Below are 22,882 nucleotides of genomic sequence, written 5' to 3'. Positions count from 1 at the left end.
GTTTTATACCCTCCAACCAGGAGAAACACAATGCGTGTGTAGACTGTTGCACCAAACTGAGTTAGTATTGCTTCAAATCATGTTCCAATATTCCTGGAGGCATCACAAAAGTTAAACATATTTAAGTAGTTTGTAGAATTCCCCAAATTGTATGCAGTTTGCACCTGTGTTTATAGAACAAGAAACAGATGTTTATATTTAACAATTACTGTTTTAATACAAATGGATCCAAGCTTTAGGTAAATAAATACTAACCATCTTTGAATATTTAGTTCCCCTGCCTGGCTATCTTGCTTCTCCAATGGCAATTACATGATGACAGTTTATCTCTCTTTATCCTTTTTGGTCATGTACGTTGTTACAAATGCTGTGCCCATTTAAGTAGAGTGGTGTTAACTTGATGCTTTGTTTCTCCCATCTTTTCAACATCCTGATGTACGATTTAGCTTCTTTTTTGATTTGAGTTATACCTTGGGTCCCCATTCCCTCTGACAGCTAATTTAAACCCAACCCAACAGTTCTAGCAATTCTCCCTACAAGGATAACAATCTCTGTCTTGAGGTGTACCCATCCAACTTGTACAAGTTCCACCTACTCCCGAATGGTCTCGTTTCCTCAAATCTGATGCTCTTCTTTCTACGCCAGTTCTCCTGCCATGTGTTCAGTCAGTCAGTCCTCCAATTTCTTGTGCTCACAAGCATATGGCATGAGTCGTAATCTTCCTGTTAAGGTCCTGGGTATAACACCATCCATTTGTGCTGTAAAAAATTTTCCTCTGTTTCATGTGGTGCTCTTTGGAGGCTTGGTGTTGACTCAGTTGGCTGAAAGGCCTGCTTCCACACTAGGGATTCTATGATGTGTTGACACACAGTCATAATGCTTATTCACGGAACCAGTGTGCACTGGCTTCTGTCTGCCGTGTAACAATTTGCTTGTCTTTTTTGGTAGCTCGTTGCTGGTTTCTAAAATGCTCCCAATTTTCAGATTGTTCCTTTTTTTTGCAATATTAAAAGCCTCTTTTAGTTGTTGCTATTGTTAACTTCTGAGCGAGGTGTGGATGTGTGGTTTTTGCCAATTTTTTATTTTTCATTGTAAGTGCTTTGTATTGAGTTTTTCTTTAAATGCTTCTCATTGCTTATTTACAACTATATGTTTTAGTGTATTTATCCAATTAATTTTAATCCGATCTCTGATACCTGTAGGGTTGGTTTTACATTTATACTTTGTAGTTGGAACACACAGTTTAAACATGACATTCTTAACATGCTATTATGATTAGCATTTCCCAGAGGATCTTTACGTAAGTATTACTAATGAACTGTTTTATTACAGTGCTAGATTTAAGTCAGCTTTATCCCTCTGGTTACACAATATATTGTTTTAAGAACCTCTCAAAAATAGAATCAGAGGTCTATAACATAGAAATAGGATCTTCAACCCATTTAGTCTGTGCCACTGAAACATTATCTAACTAATCTAATCCTAGTTTTCAGCACTTGGTGCATAGCTTTGTATGCCTTGGCATCGCAAGTGTACATGGAAATGCTTCTTGAATGTTAGGAGTGTTTCTGCATCTACAACCCTTGAAGGCATCGAGTTCTAGATTTCCTCCCCGCTTTCTTGATGGAAAAATCATTTCTCATAATCCCTGTAAACACCTACCCCTTAATATAAATAGATATCCTGGTCATTGATTCCTTCATGTCTACCCTATTTATACACCTTGTAATTTTATACATCTCAGCTATCCTCCGCCCCCCAAGAAAAAGTCTCTTGCTGTGAGGAAAGCAAATGCTGGTCTGTCCAATCTCTTTTCACTAAAATTCTACAGCTCAAGCAGTAGTCTTTTACTGTTCATGTATTCCCTTGCCTTGTGTCCTGCCTAGGTGCGTCTCCTGCTACTTGTCCAAGTTGAAATGTGCTTGCCACTGATCAGCGCATCTGGCAAACCTGCCTACAAAAGAACAAAGAAAATTACAGCACAGGAACAGGCTCATCGGCCCTCCAAGCCTGCGCTCATCCAGATCCTCTAGCTAAACCTGTTGCTTATTTTCCAAAGATCTGTATCCCACTGCTTCCTCCCCATTCATGTGTCTGTCTGGATACATCTTAAATGATGCTATCGTGCCTGCCTCTACCACCTCTGCTGGCAACGCGTTCCAGACACCCACCACCTTCTGCGTATTGAACTTTCCATGCATATCTCCCTTAAACTGTTCCCCCTCTCACCTTGAAATCATGACCCCTAGTAACTGAGTCCCCCACTCTGGGAGAAAAAGCTTCTTGCTATCCACCCTGTCTATACCTCTCATGATTTTGTACACCTCAGTCAGGTCCCCCCTCAACCTCTGTCTTTCTAATGTAAATAATCCTAATCTACTCAACCTCCCTTCTTAGCTAGCGCCCTGCATACCAGGCAACATCCTGGTGAACCTCCTCTGCACCCTGTCTAAAGAATCCACGTCCTTTTGGTAATGTGGCGACCAGAACTGTACGCAGTATCCCAGGTGTGGTCGAACCGAAAGTCCTGTACAACTGTAACATGACCTGTTGTACTTGATGCTCCATCCGATGAATGAAAGCAGGCTCTATGCTGCCTTGACCACTCTATCAACCTATGTTGCCACCTATAGGGTACAATGGACCTGAGCACCCCGATCTCTGTGCATCAAATTTTCCCAGGGCTTTTCCACTTACTGTATAGTTCGCTCTTGAATTGAATCTTCCAAAATGCATCACCTCACATTTGCCTGGATTGAACTCCATCTGCCATTCTCTGCCCAACTGTCCAATCTATCTATATTCTGCTGCATTCTCCGACAGTCCTCTTCACTATCTGCTACTCCACCAATCTTATTGTCATCTACAGACTTGCTAATCACATCACCTATAACCTTCCTCCAGATCACTTATGTAGTTCACAAACAACAGTGGTCTCAATATGGATCCCCGTGGAACACCACTGGTCACAGTTCTCCATTCTGAGAAAGTATATCCAAGGCTGTCTTTCTAATAACTTTTAATGTAACCTATTTTTCTAATCAGCTTATTCAGTGATGTTAGTACACACCTTTTTGGAGTAGGTGGGACTTGAGAACCTGGGCCTTGAGGTCTAGGACTAGAGACACTGAGTGCGCCATAAGAGTGCCTCTTTTTTTATCACTTCTCCAATTTTGATATTTACGAACTTATCATTCCTACTACATTCAAGTCTAAATTATTTGTACAAATGGCAAGGGCCTGGACACTGATCCCTTTGGAATTCCACTGGACTCAGGTTTCTGGTTGGAAAAATACCTCTTGACCAAGATCACCTGCTTCCTGCCTCTCAACCAATTTTGAATCCCTATCAGTCTGTCAAATGCATTACTCTCATTGATGCACTGGTCACATCTTTGAAAATATCAATCAAGTTGGTCAGACAGACCTCCCCTTAACAAAGCCATGCTGGTTGTTCTTAATTAATCTTAGCCTCTCCAAAGGCAGATTAACTCTGCTCCTCAGAATTGCTTCTAGTAGGTTTTCCAACATTGAGGACCGACTGCCCTTTAGTTTCTGGTTTGTGCTTTACTCTGCATGATTGCAGTACCACACAGCCCATCCTCCAGTCTTGTGGCACCTCTTCTGTGGCCAGAGAGGAATTGAAAATTATTGCCAATGCCCCTGCTATTTTCTCCCTTGCCTCACTCAACAGCTTGGAGTTTATTTTGTTTTGCAAACTAATCTTGCATTTGCCAATTTGATTGCCTCAGCCTGCATTGATGGAGTCCCCCACAATTACCAGATTGTCTTTGTCTTTATAACAAGCTCCAATAATACCTTAGATAACAGGGTGTAGAGCTGGATGAACACAGCAGGCCAAGCAGCATCAGAAGAGCAGGAAGGCTGACATTTCAGGCCTCGACCCTTCTTCAGAAATGAATCCTGTTTTTTATTCTTCATTCTGAATCAATAATACCTTCATTAATGCTCTGTACATTGTTCTTGCCACTGCCTGCAGCTTGTAAACTGCTCCCATCAGTGTTTTTGAACTGTTGTGATTCTTAAATTCCACTTTGCAATCTTCTGAAGACAGATATTTTCTTGCTAATGCCTTTTTTCATTCATTATTATTAATGCTGTTCTCCTCTTACAGTTCTCTTTTGACCTCAGTTTAAATAAAAGGTAGTTATTCTAATAATGCTTGAGAAACAATAATTGCAGAATAAACACTTCATTTGTTTCAGGTACTTGCACAAAACTCTGGATATGATCCTCAAGAGACTCTTGTAAAAATTCAGACAGAATATTCTGAATCTGGCCAGCTTGTTGGTGTAAACTTGAACACTGGTAAGTTAATATCAAGGTCCCATTCATTTTGGTGGAACAGAGGGTGGATGTTTTCACACTAGCGATCAATAGCTTTTTACTATTGGAATTTATCTCCTGTTTGACCTATTGTCTTTCACAGGTGAACCAATGCTAGCAGGTGAAGCTGGGGTTTGGGACAACTATAATGTCAAGAAGCAGCTGCTTCATTCAAGGTAAGTGAGCAGAATTGTGTACCCTGTTTTGGGCAATTGTGTGATCTGGATTTTGAGGTTTTATTGATATTGCTGTGTATATATAGCATATAAACACTTGCAAGTTGATTTTAGAGAGTAAAAAGATTAAAACTGTGTGGATGTTTTAAATCTCAAATGAAAACATTGCTGAAAAATCACAGCAGGTTTAGCGGTATCTGTGGAGAGAAATCAGTTAATGCATTGTGTCTAATAATGTTTCGGGTTCTGAAGGGTAACTGGACCTGAAATGTAAACTCTGATTTCTGACCGCTGCTGCCTGACCTGCTGAGATTTCAAGCAATTTGTTTTAGATTTTAGTGTGAGCCTGGCTTTATCAATGGATTTGGCAAAATTAGGTCCTGCTCTGAATTTCATGTCATTTTGGCTCTATGTACAGAGAGACTGAACAGGGAGTCTGGTTAAGGGATATAAAGCTAGACTATTAATCTGGAGACCTTGGTAATGTACTCTGTTTGAATCTTGGCATGGTGGATTGTGTAATTCGGATTTGATTAAAATTTCTCAGAGATTACAGCATGAAGTTTTGTTAGCACCAAGCCATCAGGGAAGATATCACCTGCATCCATCCACTTGTTTCGAGCTATATTTGCAAAAACTGCTGCATTCATCACTTAGAAACATTGTATTTTCCCCATGACTTGAAACCTGCACTGAGAACCCTTGAGTGCAGAACATAAGTGGCATCTGAATGATATTCTTGGTCCTTTTTATGTAGTTTACATGTAGTCCAGAGTTATAGATAATACTTGAAAGCAGATTGTGTGTTTTTTTGTCTTCTTGGGTAAGAGACAGCAATGGATGATGTCTGTATAGATTTGAAGGGAGTATATGATACAAAAAAGGCTACATAACAAAATTATACCTTGTTGTATAGAGGGCCAATTTTTGTCTAAAAATCATAAGGACATAAACAGTGACTTGTAAATCATCTTTCAGATTGGGGGATATTAAATATTTCTGGTCAAATAGTAGTATAAACAGTGACTGTGACACAAATAGACTGTTAGACCATAAGAGACTAGATTCAGCTGACAAGTGTCCGGTTGAGATGAGTAAATGAAGTGATTTTATTTCATCAGAAAGGATAGGGAGATACATTCTGGACTAGGACCAGGTGGCATCGCCTCAAAATAAAGGGGAGCAGATGTAGGACTGAGGTCACGAGGAACTTCTTCACCCAAAGGGTTGTGAATCTGTGGAATTCTCTGCCCAGTGAAGCGGTTGAAGCTACCTCACTTTTTAATACAAGGCTAGATACATTTTTGAACAGTAAAGGAATTAAGGATTATCGAGAGCAGGCGGGTAAGTGGAGCTGAGTCTCAAAAAGATCAGCCAACATTTATTGAATGGCAGGGCAGGCTCGAGGGGCCAGATGGCCTACTCCTGCTCTTAGTTCTTATGTACTAAAATGCAAGAATGTCAAATTAAATGTGATTACGACAGTTTTATAATGTAGGAGATAAGAATACTGACTGGCTGGCAGGTCACCTTGAAGGTTTTCCATGGAGAAAGCAACCAAGCCTTTGGGTAATTCAAAATAATTGAAAGTTCAAACCAACATTTGTAACCTTGCTCATCTTGTTTATTCCTGAGTTAAATTAGTAATAGATGCTTAGTTGATGTAAGTAATATTTACAATTGCAATTGGCTATTACTTTAAAATAAGTGTTACACATTGGTTGAGCCAGGTTGTAATAAATTTTACTGTAACAATTGAGCTTAAATTTTTTTTTTGTTTTTCAGTACGGTAATTGCAAGCAATATTCTTCTTGTTGATGAAATAATGCGAGCAGGAATGTCGTCTCTGAAAGGCTAAACAAAAAACAGGATTTCTTTACAGTTCAAACTTGTTCCTTTTGAATTTAACATATCACCATAATGTGGCCAACTGACTGAATAGTAAGTGTAACCAGGGGCTCAGTCTTTCAATCCTCTTGGCTGCAAGGATATTCGGAGGCCATGCGCGTTTTCACTGAAGCTGTTAAGCTATTAACAGTGACAAATACAAATACATTGTTAAGCTTTCATGTTTTGTGGTTATTTATGGTGAATAATTTTTTATTCTACATTAAATAGTTTTGTTTCCCAATCTTTGCATTCAACTGTTGAATAAATCTAGTTGTTTTGCAAATGATATGTATGTGTCCTGGTGTGGTATTTAATAATACATCTACTAGCAATTTTTTTTTCCTTTTGAAGATCCTTTTGCATCTCCTGGTATTTTTTTCCATCATTATGATGGTTCTGTCCTGCTGCTTAAAGTGTGAGAAACCCTTAAAAATGAATGCTGCAGGTCATCAAACTGGGTAACTTCTTGGTCCATTGTTAGTTTGTTCTCAACACCACATGCCTTAGTGTTTCTTGTGGCATAGTGGTATGGTCCTTACCCCAGACCAGGAGGCCCAAATTCAAGTTCCATCTGTTCCAGAGGTATGTAATATATCCAAACGGGTTGGATTGGAAAAATAGATCAACATGACATACTTTGGTTGCCACTTAATAGAATCTGTACAGTGCACCTAGAGGCTATTCAGCTCATTGAGTCTCCAAAGAGCATCCACACCCAGGTTTCCCACACTTGCAGTTACCATGGTTAATCCACCTAACCTATACATCCCTGGACACTACAGGACAATTTTAGCATGCCCAATTCATCCTAACCACGTCTTTCGACCAGGGTGGCGGTGGGTGTGGAACCACCAGATGATGTGGGGAGAATATGCAAACTCAACACCAAATGTCTCCCAAGACTGGAATCAGTGCTGACCGCTTCCACTTGCTGCCGTATGTATGGCTATCACTTGTACAAGATGTTTCTCCAGTTTGAGATGGCGTTCATGAATTCTATATTTAAGGACCACCTGTGGCATATGAGAGACAGCGTCTCCTATTCAGGAGATGGTCACACAGGCAAGAGAGATGACCAGAAGTCTGGAAGGGGCAGGAGTCTTTGGTCACCTCTCATCCTCCAATGCTCTGAAGAGAAAAGCCCTAGCTCTATCGACCTTTCCTTGTAAGACCTTCCCTCCATTCCAGGCAACATCTTGGTAAATCTCCTCTGCAGCTTTCCTAACGCTTGCACATCTTTCCTGTAATGACGTGACCAGAACTGGACACAATTCTCCAGATGTGGCCGAACCAGGCGTTTGTATAGCTGCAGCACAACTTCACGGCTCTTGGACTCAATCCCTCTATTAATGAAAACCAACGCACCATGCACCTTAACAACTCTATCCACCTGGGTGGCAGCTTTCAGGGAACTGTGAACATGAACCCCAAGATCCCTCTGCTCCTCCACACGGCCAAGAATCTTTCCGTTAATCCTGTATTCTGTTTTTAAGTTGTCCTTCCAGAATGAATCACTTCACACTGTTCAGGGTTAAACTCCATCTGCCACTTCTCAGGCCAGCTCTGTATTCTATCAATGTCCCTTGGTAACCTAGAACAGCCCTCCGCACTGTCCACAACGTGACCCACCTTCATATTGTCCGCGATCTTGCTAATCCACCCTTCCACTCCTTCATCCAAATCATTTACAAAATCACAAATAGAAGAGGACCCAGAACAGATCCCTGTAGTACATCACTCGTAACTGAGCACCATGTTGAGTATTTTCCATCCGCTACCACCCTTTGCCTTCTAAGGGTCAGCCAATTCTGAATCCAATCTGCCACACTTACCCCTGTCCGATGTCTCCTTACCTTCTGCATAAGCCTACCATGGGGAACTTTATCAAACGCCTTCAATCCATGTATACCACATCCACTGCTCCACGTTCATTCACCTCTTCAAATAATTCAATGGTTTGTCAGGCATGATCTACCCCTCACAAATCCATGCTATCATGAATCAAACTGTGCCTTTTCAAGTGATCATAAATCTTATCTCTCCGAACGTTTTCCAGTAATTTGCCCAGCACTGCCTTAAGACTAACTGGCTTGTAATTTCCAGGGTTATTTCTGTTTCTGTTTTTGAAGAAAGGAATGATGTTTGCCTCTTTCCAATCTCCCAGCACTATCCCCGTGGACAGTGAGGATGAAAAGACCATCACCAAAAGTCCTGCAATCTCATCCCTCGCTCCCAATAGAATCCTTGGATAAATCCTATGAAGCCTGGGGGACTGATCTATCTTTAAGTTCCTCAGAATTCCTAGCACATCATCTTTACTAACATCAACCTCTTTAGCCTACCTGCCTGTTTCTCAACGCCCTCCTCAACAACGAGGTCCCTCTCAGTTGTGAATACTGAAGAGGAGTATTTGTTAATGACCTCTGCCATCTCTTTAGGCTTTGTGCCCAAATTCCTTTTACAATCCTTGATTGGCCCCACCCCTTGTCTGTTCATTCTTTTGTTCTGCACGTACGTGTAAAAAGCCTTGGAGGTTTCCTTGATCCTATCTGCCAAGATTTTCTCATGTCCCCTTACAGCTTTCCTAAGCCCTTTCTTCAGCTCCTTCCTGGATAACTTGTATCCCTCTTGAGCCTTTTCCATTCCTATTTTCCTACACCTTACATAAGCATCCTTCCTCTTAACCAGTCACTCGACCTCTCTTGAGAACTATGGCTCCCTCACTCAACCGCATCTTCTCTGCCTGTTAGGGACAAACATATCGAGTGCATGCAGTATGCATTCCTTAAACAATCTCCACATTTCTATAGTGCTCTTCCTTGACAGCATCTGTTCCCAATTTATGTTACCCAGTTCTTGCCTAATTGAACTGTAATTACCCTTCTCCCAATTGTAAACTTTACTCTGCCATATGTACCTATCCGTGACTATCGTGAAAGAAACAGTATCATGATCGCTGCTGCCAAAATGCTCTCCTACCAACAGGCGTGTAAGATGGCCCAGTTCGATGCCAAGCACCAATCCAAAGTGGCCTCTCCTCGTGTTGGTCTATCTACCCACTGTGTCAGGAATCCTTCCTGAACGCAGTCGACAAATCTGCTCCATCTAAACTATTACAACTAAAATGTTTCCAATCAATATTTGGAAAGTTGAAGTCACCCATGGCTACAACCCTGTGACTTCTGCACCTTTCCAGTATCTGCCTCCCAATCCACCCTACTTGTCTGCATTAGGGGGTCTGTTTAAAAAACCCCCAGCAAAGTGACTGCTCCTTTCTCCTTCCTGACCTCAACCCAAACTGACTCTGTAGACATATCATTCTCAAACTGCCTTTCAGTAGCTGCTATACTCGCCCGGACTAACAATGTCTCTCCCACCTCTTTTTCCACTCTGTATTTCTTCTAAAGCATCTAAATCCTGGAACTTCCAACAACCATTTCTCTCCCTGAGTTACCCAAGTTTTTGTAATGGCCACAACGTTGTAGTTCCAAAGTACCAACCCATGTTCTAAGTTCTGAAATAATAGGAACTGCAGATGCTGGAGAATCCAAGACGTCAAGGTGTAGAGCTGGATGAACACAGTCCACCTAGCAGCATCTTAGGAGCACAAAAGCTGACGGTTCGGGCCTAGACCCTTCATCAGAAATGGAAGAGGGGAAGGGAGTTCTAAAATAAATAGGGAGAGGGGGGAGGCGGATTGAAGATGGATAGAGGAGAAGATAGGTGGAGAGGAGACAGAAAAGTCGTAGAGGTGGGGATGGAGCCAGTAAAGGTGAGTGTAGGTGGAGAGGTAGGGAGGCGATAAGGAGTCGGTCTAGGGAGGATGGAAAGGTCAAGGGGGTGGGATGAGGTTAGTAGGTAGGAAATGGGGGTGCAGCTTGAGGTGGGAGAAGGATAGGTGAGAGGAAGAACAGGTTAGGGAGGCTGGGACGAGCTGGGCTGGTTTTGGGATGCACTGGGGGGAGCGGAGATTTTGAAACTTGTGAAATCCACATTGATACTATTGGGCAGCAGGGTTCCCAAGCGGAATATGAGTTGCTGTTCCTGCAACCTTCGGGTGGCATCGTTGGGGCACTGCAGGAGGCCCAGGATGGACATGTCGTCTAAGGAATGGGCAAGGGAGTTGAAATGGTACACGACTGGGACGTGCAGTTGTTTATTGCGAACCGAGCCTCCACAGCCAGCAGCTCCAGAGGAGACGGCAATATTGAGCCCTGCCGAGTCTTCACCATCCCCCCAGACCTCCCCCTTACTGAGGATGAACAGTCAGTCCTCAGTCAAGGGCTCACCTTTGTACCCCTCCACCCACACCTCAAGGAATACCAGTCACGTTTGGACATTGAGCAGTTTTTCCACTGCCTCCGCCTCCATGCTTACTTCTTTAACCGTGATCCTAACCCTCCCCCATTGACCTCTTCTCCTGCCTCAAACACAAGCCCTCCTCCTGGATTCCACCCCAAGGCCTCCTACCCTCCCTCGACCTCTTCATCTCCAACTGCCGTCAAGACATCAATCACCTCAATCCCTCCACCCCTCTCACCCACTCCAACCACTCCCCCACAGAATGTGCAGCCCTCCGCTCCAATCCCAAACTCACCATAGAACCCGTGGACAATGGAGGCGCAGTTGTAGTATCGTACAATGACCTTTACATCGCTGAGGCCAGGCGCCAACTCTCCGACACCTCCTCCTACCGCCCCGATCATGAACCCACTCCCGAGCACCAAACCATCATCTCCCAAATCATCCACAACCTCATCACTTCGGGTGACCTCCGACCCACAGCCTCCAACCCCATCATTTCCCAACCCTGCACCGCCCGCTCCTATTTCCTTCCTGAAATCCACAAACCTGACTTCCCTGGTCGACCCATTGTCTCTGCCTGCTCCTGCCCTACTGAACTCATCTCCACCTATCTTGACTCCATTTTCTCCCCGTTGGTCCAGGAACTCCCTACCTACATCCATGACACCCCCTCTAACTCCTCCAGAACTTCCAATTCCCCGGTCCCCAACACTGCATTTTTACTATGGACATCCAGTCCCTAAACACCTGCATTTGCCATGCAGCTGGCCTCAAGGCCCTCCGCTTCTTCCTGTCCCGCAGGCCTGACCAGGTCCTCTCCACCGACACCCTCATCCGCGTAATCGAACTCGTCCTCATCTTCAACAACTTCTCTTCCAATTCCTCCCACTTCCTACAGACAAAGGGGGTGGCCATGAGTACCCGCATGGGCCCAAGCTATGCCTGCCTCTTTGTAGGTTACATGGAACAATCCCTCTTCTGAACCTACACTGGCCCGAAACCCCACCTCTTTCTCTCTTACATTGATAATTGTATCGGCCCTGCCTCATGCTCCCAAGAGGAGCTTGAACAGCTCATCCACTTCACCAACACCTTTCACCCCATTACTTTAGTTCACCTGGACCATCTCTAATACCCCTCTCACCTTCCTGGAACTCTCTCCAACTCAGGCAACCATCTAGAAACCAATATCCATTTCAAGGCCACCGACTCTCACAGCTACCTAGAATACACCTCCTCCCACCCACCTTCCTGCAAAAATGCCATCCCCTATTCCAAACTCCTTTGCCTCCGCCGCATCTGCTCTCAGGATGAGGCATTCCACACCCGTACATCTCAGATGTCCTAGTTTTTCAAGGACCACAACTTCCCCCAACCCACAGCGGTCGAGAATGCCCCAGCTTGTCTCCTGCAATTCCCGCAACTCATCCCTCAGAACCCATCCTCACAATAACCAAAAAAGAATCCCACTTGTCTTCACGTACCACCCCACCAACCTCCGGATCCAATGCATCATCCTCCGACACCTTCCGCCATCTGCAATCCAACCCCACCACCAAAGACATTTTTCCCTCCCCACCCTTGTCTGCTTTCCGGACGGACACTCTGTCAATGACTCCCTTGTCTGCTCCACACTCCCCTCCAGCCCCACCAGACCCAGCTCTTTTCCCTGCAACTGCAGGAAGTGTTACATCTGCCCCCACACCACCTCCCTCAGCCCCATCCCAGGCCCCAAGAAGACTTTACACGTCAAGCAGATGTTCACCTGCACATCTGCTAATATAGTATACTGCATCAGCTGTATCCGTTGTGGCCTCCTCTACATTGGGGAAACCAAGCGGAGGCTTGGGGATCGCTTTACAGAACACCTACGCTCGTTCGCAACAAACAACTGCACCTCCCAGTCGCGAACCATTTCAACTCCCCCGCCCATTCTTCAGATGACATGTCCATCATGGGCCTCCTGCACTGCCACAACATTGCCACCCAAAGGTTGCAGGAACAGCAACTCATATTCCGCTTGGGAACCCTGCAGCCCAATGGTATCAATGTGGATTTCACAAGCTTCAAAATCTCCCCTCCCCCCCACTGCATCCTAAAACCAGCCCAGCTCGTCCCCGCATCCCTAACTTGTTCGTCCTCTCACCTATCCCCGCCTCCCACCTCAAGCCACACCTCCATTTCCTATCTACTAACCTCAACCTTCCCCCTTGACCTGTTCGTCCTCCCTGGACTGACCTATCTGCTCCCTACCTCCCCAACTACACTCACCTTTACTGGCTCCATCCCCGCCTCTTTGACTTGTCTGACTCCTCTCCGCCTATCTTCTCCTCGATCCATCTTTGATCTGCCTTCCCCTCTCCTTGTTTATTTTAGAACCCCCTTCCCTTGCCCCATTTCTGAATAAGGGTCGAAGCCCAAAATGTCAGCTTTCGTGCTCCTAAGATGCTGCTTGGCCTGCTGTGTTCATCCAGCTCTACCCCATGCTCTAAATTCATCTGCTCTATTTCTGATACTTCTAGCATTGAAGTATATACACCTCAAACCATCTCCGAATCTGCAACTACGCTCCATCGACCGCATTTCTTTATAAACCACCTCACTCCCTGTTATGTCTTTTGGAAGGCCGAATACTTCATCCTCCGAATTATAAATCCAGTTCCCCACCCCCTGCCAAACTAGTTTAAACATTCCCGCACACCTCTAGCAAACCTCCCTCCCAGGATATTTGCGCCCTTCCAGTTCAGGTGCAACCCGTCCTTACTGTAGAGGTCCCACCTTCCCCAGAATGTGCTCCAATTATCCATACAATGGAAGCCCTCCCTCCTACACAAGCCCTGTAGCCAGATGTTGATCTGCACTCTCTCCCTATTTCTTACCTTGTTATCATGTGGCACTGGTAGCAATCCAGAAATAACTACCGTTTGTCATGGACTTCAGCTTCCAACCTAACTGCCTGTACTCATATTTCACATTCTCAGTCCTTTTCCTACCTATGTCATTGGTACCGATGTGTACCATGACTGCTGGTTGCTCACCCTCCCCCTTAAGGATCTTGAAGACACGATTCATGATGTCACAGATTCTGGCACCCAGGAGGCAACATACCATCCTTTCACCTCATTTGTTTCCACAGAACCACCTCTTTGTGCCTCTTACTATCAAGTCCCCAACTACAATTTCGCTCAAATTCTCCCCCCTTCCCTTCTTTGCCACAGGGTCAGGCTCAGTGCCAGAGACTTGTCCGCTATGGCCTTCCCCTGGTAGGTCATCCCCCCCGAAAGTATCCAAAATGGTATACTTATTATTGAGGGGAACAGCCACAGGGGATCCCTGCACTGTCTGCCTATTCCCTTTCCCCTTCCTGACAGTTACCCAGCTACCTTTTTCCTGTACCTTGGGTGTGACCACCTCCCTACAACTCCTTTCTATCACCCCTCAGCCTCCCAAATGGACGGGAGTTCATCCAGCTCCAGCTCCAGTTCCCTAATGTGGTTTTTGAGGAGCTGGATTTGGGTGCACTTCTCGCAGGTGAAGTCAGAGGGGACACCAGCAGTGACCCTTACCTCCCACATCCTGCAAGAGGAGAATGCAACTGCCCTAGCTTCCATTCCCTCTACTCTAGATTTCCAGAACAAGAATAAATAAAAGCCTTACTTTACCGAACCTCCACACAGTCTTTTTTGGTTAGAGGACAAGGATGGGTGGGAGATACAACACATGTAGTGTTTCAGGTTTAGCCAATGCCCGAATTTATCTGTTTCTTCCTGGCTCACGTTCCCTCCACACACCTGCCGCTGAAAACAAGAGGGCCGCTTGCTGCGCGAGGTAAGTTTTTTATACAAGGAGAAACAAAACCCACCTTACCTTCCCATTGGCATTCTGACTCGCACTGCTGCCACTGAAAACAAAAGGTCCTAGGTCCCTCTGCCGGCTATTTGGGAGTGTATAATACAGTTCCAACAGAGTGGCCATCCCCTTGTTTCTAAGTTCTGATATTTCTAAGTTCTTGCACCCTTTTCTATCCTTCCTATAGTATCCATACCCTGGAACATTAAGCTTCCAGTCCTGTCCATTCCTCAGCCACTTCTCTGTAATTGCTACGATATCCCAGTCTCATGTTTCCCACCGTGCCCTGAGTTCATCTGCCTTACCTGTCAGGCCTCATGGATTGAAATATATGTTGTTTGTCAGTTGCATCAAATCATTACAAAGGCATGAAACCGGACAGACCATGTCATCAGCCTTGGTATCAGAAAAGACAACAGCAAACACAATACTGCAAAGTCATCCTGACTGACATCTACGAAATTATGCCAAAACTGGGAAAACTTTCGCAAACTAGTACAGCAACAGTCTGATAATTTTCATTTTGCAGTTAATATTCCAGATATCATCATTATCATCATCTAGTAGTATGGTGTTTCCTATTGGCAGGACAGACTGACTGGAGATGTTGGCACAGTGGGTATACAGTGGGGAAGGAATTGCCCTGAGACATGAAATCTCACAGCATCAGGATAACTATGGGCAAGGAAACCTGATTGCCCCTTATTGCTTGCCCTTTGTTGATGAATTAATACTCCGCCACGTTGGATGTCACTTGATGATAGCACAGAGGGTGACAAGGGCAGAGTGTACACTCTGGTTGGGGAACTTTGCTTCCGTCACCAAGATTGGCTTGGTAGCACTGCTACTGTCTAAGCTTGTTGAGACCTAAAAGGATCAGCTGGTAGACTAGGTTTGGAGCAAGGGGTGAAGAGAAAAATCTACCTTGTGCTCATCAACTACTGTCGCAGATGCACCTGTCTATGATAGGAGAGACAGTTTGCAATAGATCAGGCTAAGCAATTCCATCTGATCGGAACTAAGCTTTATAGTTTTGCCACATCCAGTTGTGAATGTTGGTAAACAATTAAGTAATACACTGGAGGAGGACGAGGCTCCACAAGTATCACGCAACAATGAGGGAGTCCAATTCATCACTGCAAAAGGTAAGTCTGATGTATTTGCATCCATAGGCATATGGATATACATGGAATAGTGTAGGTTAGATGGGCCTGAGATCGGTATGACAGGTCGGCACAACATCGAGGGCCGAACGGCCTGTACTGTGCTGTAATGTTCTATGTTCTATATTTAGCTGAAAGTGCCTCTGGATAATCCATCTCTGCCTCCTTCTGAGCATCCCTATATCAGATGCCACTCTTCAACCAATTTGATTTACTCCACATCAGTGAAAAAAAAGGGCTGAAAGCACTGGTCACTGAAAATGGATACCTCCTAAATTTTAAATTTAATGGTTGATCTCACTCTTTCTGCAGCCATAATATTGCATTTCTCACTCGTTTTAGTTACTCTCATACACTTTGTGTGGTATGATCTGCCTGTACCACACGTAAAACAAAATTGTTTACTGTATCTAGGTACATGTGACAATAATAAATCAAATCAAAATTTAAATCCTATGGGCCCTGCCAGCATTCTGACTACAGTCATATTCTGTGCGGGCAACATACTGGAAATCAAGCCTGACCATGCCCAGAATTATCATTAAAGTTCAAGATTTTTAAAAGTGTGCAAAATTTCCCATTTAGCTGTTTTCAAACCCACATTGAGAAATGCAGAAACCTGGTCTGTGTTTTAACAAAAAATATTGTAGAAGTATTCAAACTACAGGTAAACAATTATGGTTGGTTAGCATAACTCAACTAATTAAAATCAATCCCCTTGTGTACTTCCCCTTGCATAAAGGGAGGATAAATAAATGTAAGTGTTATGGATGAATGGAAAGGCAGTTAGTGGGTTCTGCCCCTGGAGTTGATGAAGTGATTCTTGGACACTCCTGCTCAGGTTTCCTGCTTTGGAAGCTTTCACTGGTTTGTCGGAGGCATAGGTTCACACTTAAAATGTCTTTGACTTATTACAAGCCACAGCTTACAGCAACAGCTGGAGGAATGATAAAACTGGTTGTTTTGGGCTGAAAGTAGCTTTAGTTCAGAGAACAAAGACAACTCCTGATCTAGTGGCGATCTGATGATTTCTCGGTCTTGCACACGGCCCCAAGCTGTTCAGCTACCTGACAGCCAATTCCGTAGTTAATAATGTAATCAAGAAGGTTGATGACGGGGGTGTTGTGGATGATTAATTTTATTGATCTACTGATTTTAGGAAAGTAACTGAAAAGGACCACATAAGGTTTGCTGACAAAATTGAGATTAATGAATGTCATATCAGATTTGAACACACTTCCAAGCTGGCTTTCATCAGTCGAGGCACTGAGTACAGGAGTTGGGATGTTATGTTACAGTTGTATAAGTCATTGGTAAGGTCACACACGGAGCATTGTGTTAAGTTTTGGTCATCCTTTTATAGGAAAGACGTAGTTAAACTGTAAAGTGTGCACAGAAGATTTACGAGGATGTTGCCAGGACTAGTAGGCCTGATTTATAGGGAGAGTTTGGTCAGGATAGGACTTTATTCCTTGGAATGTAGGAGAATAAGGGGTGACCTTATTGAGGTATATAAAATCATGAGGGGCATAGATAGGATGAATGCATACAGTCTTTTTCTGAAGGATGGGCAAGTGAAACTAGAGGGTATAGGTTTAAGGCAAGAGGGAAAAGATTTAAGAAGGACCTTACGGGCAACTTCTTCATGCAGAGAGTTGTGCATATATGGAATGCACTGCCGGAGAAAATGTTCAGGCAGATACAATAACAACTTTTAAAATAACATTTGAATAAGTACATGGATGGGAAGGGTCTAAAGGGATTTGGACCCAAATGCAGGCGATTGGAACTAGCTGAGTGGGCACCATGGTCAACATGGACCAGAAGGGCCTGTTTCCGTGCTGTATTATTGTGTGACTCTAAAACAAGAAAGTTGTGATATAAGGTTATTTTTCAGGTTACACGCATCACAGAGTCTAAGATAGCAAGACAGAGCAACCATTAGAACCACATGTTTTCATTTCTGTAAATACTTTGGACATATAGAATACACAGCAAAATTTCAATATCTTCCAATTATACCAAATTTGGAGGCTTGGCATACAGTGAGGATCTTACAAATTGATTGCAACACAACACAAATATTACGCCAAAATGGGCAGAGAAATGGTAGATTTAGTTAAATGGAGAGAATTGAGACGTTTTAGTGAAACATCAGTGAGATCATACAAGATATAGAAGATGACAAGCTGTAGAGCTGGATAAACACAGCAGGCCATGCAGCATCAGAAGAGCAGGAAAGCTGACGTTGAATGTGAGCTTTCCTGCTGCTTGGCTTGCTGTGTTAATCCAGCTCTACACCTTGTTATCTCAGATTCTCCAGCATTGGCAGTCCTTACTACCTCTGAACCAGTTAGATAATATAAATTTGTAGAAATTTTACCTTACAAGAACAGTGAGATCTGCAGTTGACAAGCATTTTGTGAAATCTGTCTTAGTTCATATGTAATAGTTTAAAATCAAATACAACCAACTTGTTAATTCATGTTTAATCTATGTTTTTGGGTTTGATTGTGAATAGTAAAAGCACCGATGAAATTTTGTGCGTTATGTTTTCCATTCTTGTTTGCAAGCAGTGGAAGTGGAGACAATTATTTCAAAAGAAATTTTAGGTGGATTCTTGAAATTAAATTTGCAGGTCTGTGGAGGTACAAGGGCAAGGTGCTGACCGGATTGCTCCAGTCTGGAGTGGACAGGAAGAATGTGCTTTTGTGCAATAATGAGTCAGATATTTTCCACGTTGGTGACAAGTTCAGGTCCATGTGGAGAGTAATGATTGAAAGCTCTGTCCCTCAGACCCCGGTTTGCTGCCTGCTTCCTCAGGCTGATAGTGGGACAGGCAGGAGATTAATTTTTAAGTGATTTATCCGCTGTGGAAAGTGGAAGGGGGTGTGGAGTTAGGTAGTAGTGATGGGGACATTGAAAAGCCGTCCATAAGTTACCGAAAAGCGTTGCTTTTGCTGAGGCGTGTTCTCTGACTGTTTACGCTAACGTGGGAATATGGCCCAATGACTGCCAGTTCCAAGATCACCCAAAAGTTGGCACAATTTTACTTTCTCTGGCCTTTGTTCTTTGACTTAAGTTTCAGGACAACAGCAGTTCTCTGCGTCGGAACATACCGAAATCCAGTTGCAGTGAACGCTCTGCTAGAAGTGCAGCTCCATCCACCACCCCAACATCTGTGAGCATCTCAGGCCCGGCCCAGTCCCGCCCGAGGTTGTCATGGGAACGGAGCGGAGCGGGTCTAGTTCCGGTTCCGGCGGCGACAATGAGGAGCTATCATCGTCCGAGAGCCGGTTACGGGCTCCTCCTCTGCCTCTGGCAGTGGGGGACAGCGGCGGCGGCCGCCACGGCCACGGCCACAGCCACAGCCACAGCCACAGGTCAGTGACCTGACCGGACCGGGAGGGAAAGGGTGGAATGTGTGTATTGGAGCCGAGCAGGAGGGAGACAGAGGAGAGGAGTGTGGTCATGGAGATGTGGGAGTGGTGTGTGGAAGGAATGGCAATGAAGGGAGAGGGAGCTGGTGACAAGGCGCAAAAGAGGTGAAATGGGGAAGAGGAGTGCGGTTCGGTGGGTCAAGAGGTGAAGAAAGGGCGGTGATGGGTAAAACGGAGGAGAGTGGAGTGATGAAGGGTCTAGGCCCGAAATGTCAGCTTTTGTGCTCCTGAGATGCTGCTTGGCCTACTGTGTTCATCCAGCCCCACACTTTGTTATCTGAGAGTGGAGTGACTAGTGGTTTGCAGATTTGGGGAAGGGTGAACACAGTGGAGAAAGGAGATGGGAAGGGAGCTGTGTGTTGGAATGGGTTGGCTGAGAGCAGTACGTGCTGATGGCGAGAGTTTTGGGAAGGGTTTTGCAGGGAGGTGGAAAAAGGTTGAGGTGAGATGTAACAAGTGCAGGGATTTTGGGAGGGAAGGGTGCATTAGTGTAGAGAGTTGGATGTGACTGCTCTGCTCTGCTCTGCTCTGTGCTGTGTTGTGTTGTGTTGGAAGGGTGTGAAGGGCTGGGCATAGGGTTATGATGGCTGTGAGCTATATGGAACTAGTGGGGTATAGGGAGGGAGGATGTACAGGTATGGGTTGGCTATAAGTAGTATGTGGTAAGGATAGTGGGGGTGGGGGTGCTGGGTTATAATTTACTTTGAGCTTTTTCTCCTACTCTTTTCCGGTTGTCCTGAACATTACCATTATTTGTCTCCCTCTACACTACCATTACCTTTTTAGATGTTCCTAGTCAAATTTGAATGATCCAGTGATCTGCCTCTGTCACTCTTGAGTGCAGTGCCTTTATAATCCAAAACACTTGATGTATGAAAATGATTTTCCTGATGTTGCCATTGTTTATTTTGCTAAATACTTAATATGTCTTGTTTGATTCTTAATCTTCCCATTAGTGAGAGAAGTTTCTATCATCTCCTCTGTCCAGGCCCCTTAGGATTTTAGTACATTTCTATCAAATCTCCTCTTGCCCCTCTCCAAAGAACAGTCCCAATATTTCCAGTAATAAGTAAAGTTCCTCATCTCTGGAACCATACTTGTCAATCCTTCTTGCATCCTTTAATTATTTCACATTCTCCTTTTAAGCATAGTGCCCCCAGGTCTATAATTGAGACTGGATAAGGGTTTGTACAGCTTTAATATCACTTCCATGTTTTTGTTCCTTTATGCTTCTATTCATAAAACTCAAGTATAATTTAATGACCGCGCTCTCAACCAGGCTTTCTGTGTTCAGTTCAATGACTTATGCATGCTCCGGTGCCTATGCTTCTACAATTTTATATTGGCTTCTGGTATTCTTGCTCCCAATATCAATCATTCCTCTGTGTTACTGTGCTACTTATTTGCTCAATCCACCAACCTGGCAGTCATTTTGAAGTTTTAACATCCTTACAATGTGTCCAAGTTTCAACTTACTTCAAAATTTTGTAATATTTTATAATACCAAGAGCTAGTTCATTTTTCTAAATCAGGGAGAACAGAATCTTAATCGTGACCAATGAGGAGCTCCACTGCAAACCTTTCTACAGTTTGAGAAACATCTGTTAACTGTTACTTTATTTCCTGTCACTCAACCAATTTCTTTCCTATTTTTCTTTTATTTAGTGAGGCCCAAATTTGCTCAGGGCATAGCACTACATTGGGTTTTGGAAGGATGTGCTAACTGAACAACTTGTAAATTTTTAATTAATCAGGGAGACTGAGCATGGATTCATGACAGAGATAATGGGAACTGCAGATGCTGGAGAATCAGAGATAACAAAATGTGGAGCTGGATGAACACAGCAGGCCAAGCAGCATCTTGGGAGCATAAAAGCTGATGTTTTGTGACCCTTCATCAGAAAAGGGGGAGGGGAGAGGGTTCTGAAATAAATAGGGAGAGAGGGGGAGGCGGATAGAAGATGGATAGAAAAGATAGGTGGAGAGCAGACAGACAAGTCAAAGAGGTGGGGATGGAACCAGTCGAGGTGGGGAGGAGATAGGTCAGTCTGGGGAGGACGGACAGGTCAAGGGAATGGGATGAGGTTAGGAGGTAGGAAATGGACCTGTGCATCCTCCCTGGGCTGACCTATCCCCTCCCACCTACACTCACCTCTTCTGGCTCCATTCCTGCCCCTTTAACTTGTCTGTCTCCTCTCCACCTATCTTCTCCTCTATGCATCTTCTATCCGCCTACCCCGCTCTCCCTATTTATTTCAGAATCCTCTTCCCCCCTCCCCGTTTTCTGATGAAGGATCAAGGCCTGAAACATCAGCTTTTGTGCTCCTAAGATGCTGCTTGGCCTGCTGTGTTCATCCAGCTCCACACTTTGTTATCAAGGATTCATGACAGTTAGGTCATGCCTGACAACCTCAGAATTATTGAAGAGGTAACAGGGAATGTCTCTGAATGTTGTTGAGACAGACGTCTGGAAGGAACTTGATAAATTTCCACAAAAGGCACTGTTGACTAAGTTAGAAACCCACAGAACTGAGTGCAAATTACTGACATGGCTAGGAAGTTGGTTGAGTAGCAGACGACTGAAAGCAAGGATAACGGATACTTGGTCAGATCTGCCTGTGGTGTCCCTGTGTTTGGGTCTCATTTATTCACATTATTAATGATTTGGATAATGGTCGAGGAAGTCATATATCCAAATTTGCTGATGATACAAAGTTGGGCAACATTGTAGATGGTAACATAAAATTACAAAGAGATATTGATAGACTAAGTCAATGGCAGATGGAGTTCAGCGTCAGCCATTTGGACTGAAAAAGGATAAATCAGGGTACTTTCTAGATGGTATGAAGTTTTAGACCGTGCATTCAGTCCAAAGAGATGAGGAATTGAAGTCCGAGATAACAAGTATGGAGCTGGATGAACACAGCAGGCCAAGCAACATCTTAGGAGCAGGAAACCTGACGTTTTGGGCCTAGACCCTTCTTCGGAAATGGGGGGGTGGGAAGAGGGTTCTGAAATAAATAGGGAGAGAGGGGGAGGTTGATTGAAGATGGATACAGGAGAAGATATGGTGCAGAAAATAATCAAGAAAGCTAATTTAATATGACCTTCAGATTGTACTGATTGTTCACCCTTGCACTGGATGTTTAATTTGCAGTAAGCTGATCTGCGCACCTTGGCTTAGAAAGATAGCAAGAATAATACCTGGACTTCAGGGGTTATGAGGACCTCAGGGTGGTGGATGTTTAGAACTTTTTCACAAAAGGCAGTGGATATAGGCTTGGTTGTTAGTTTTAAATTGGTTATAGATAAACTTTTGTTAGGTAAAGGTAGAGGCCAAAGGCATACATGGACTTAGGCCACAGGTCAGCCATTGAATGGTGGAACTGGCTTGAGGAGCTGGATAGCCTATTTCTGTTCTTATGTTCCCAAGTCTGCATAGACCTCTTCCAGTTTATTAAACATGATTTGTCCTTAAATTGCTGTTGATCTCACATTTAAGTAACATGCATTTACCCGAGTAACAATTACGTATGGTCGGAGCTATCATTCATTGTGTATGTCCTTCAATTACTGGACCATTCAAATGCGTCACCTTGCACTTAGCAGGGTTAAATTTTGTCTGCCATTGCAGTGCCTAATTTACCAGCTGACTAGCCTGAGACCATTCAGGGCAGCATGGTGGCTCAGTGGTTAGCACTGCAGCCTCACA

The 22,882-nt window shown here is 44.1% G+C and overlaps 2 protein-coding genes across 4 annotated transcripts in view; both read left to right on the top strand.

Moving 5' to 3' along the window:
* The window catches only part of cct6a (chaperonin containing TCP1, subunit 6A (zeta 1)), a 33,222-nt gene extending 26,523 nt beyond the window's left edge, over positions 1-6,699 (top strand). The window contains exons 12-14 of the mRNA XM_048557438.1: positions 4,227-4,329; positions 4,451-4,523; positions 6,309-6,699. Of these exons, the coding sequence (XP_048413395.1) occupies positions 4,227-4,329; positions 4,451-4,523; positions 6,309-6,381 (249 nt within the window). The 3' untranslated portion in view covers positions 6,382-6,699. The remainder of the gene's footprint in view (positions 1-4,226; positions 4,330-4,450; positions 4,524-6,308) is intronic.
* Positions 6,700-18,959: 12,260 nt separating this feature from the next.
* The window catches only part of sumf2 (sulfatase modifying factor 2), a 51,509-nt gene continuing 47,586 nt past the window's right edge, over positions 18,960-22,882 (top strand). Inside the window, exon 1 of one of the 3 annotated variants that reach the window (XM_048557457.1) lies at positions 18,960-19,101. In XM_048557457.1, coding sequence (XP_048413414.1) covers positions 18,999-19,101 — 103 coding nt within the window. In that variant the 5' untranslated portion in view covers positions 18,960-18,998. Of the gene's footprint in view, positions 19,114-22,882 lie in introns of all 3 variants that reach the window. The other 2 variants (XM_059655539.1, XM_059655540.1) reach the window with 2 other exon arrangements.

The sequence above is a fragment of the Stegostoma tigrinum genome, chromosome 27 (genome assembly GCF_030684315.1).
Source record: "Stegostoma tigrinum isolate sSteTig4 chromosome 27, sSteTig4.hap1, whole genome shotgun sequence".
Lineage (NCBI taxonomy): Eukaryota > Metazoa > Chordata > Chondrichthyes > Orectolobiformes > Stegostomatidae > Stegostoma > Stegostoma tigrinum.
This window is presented reverse-complemented; position numbering and strand designations above follow the sequence as displayed.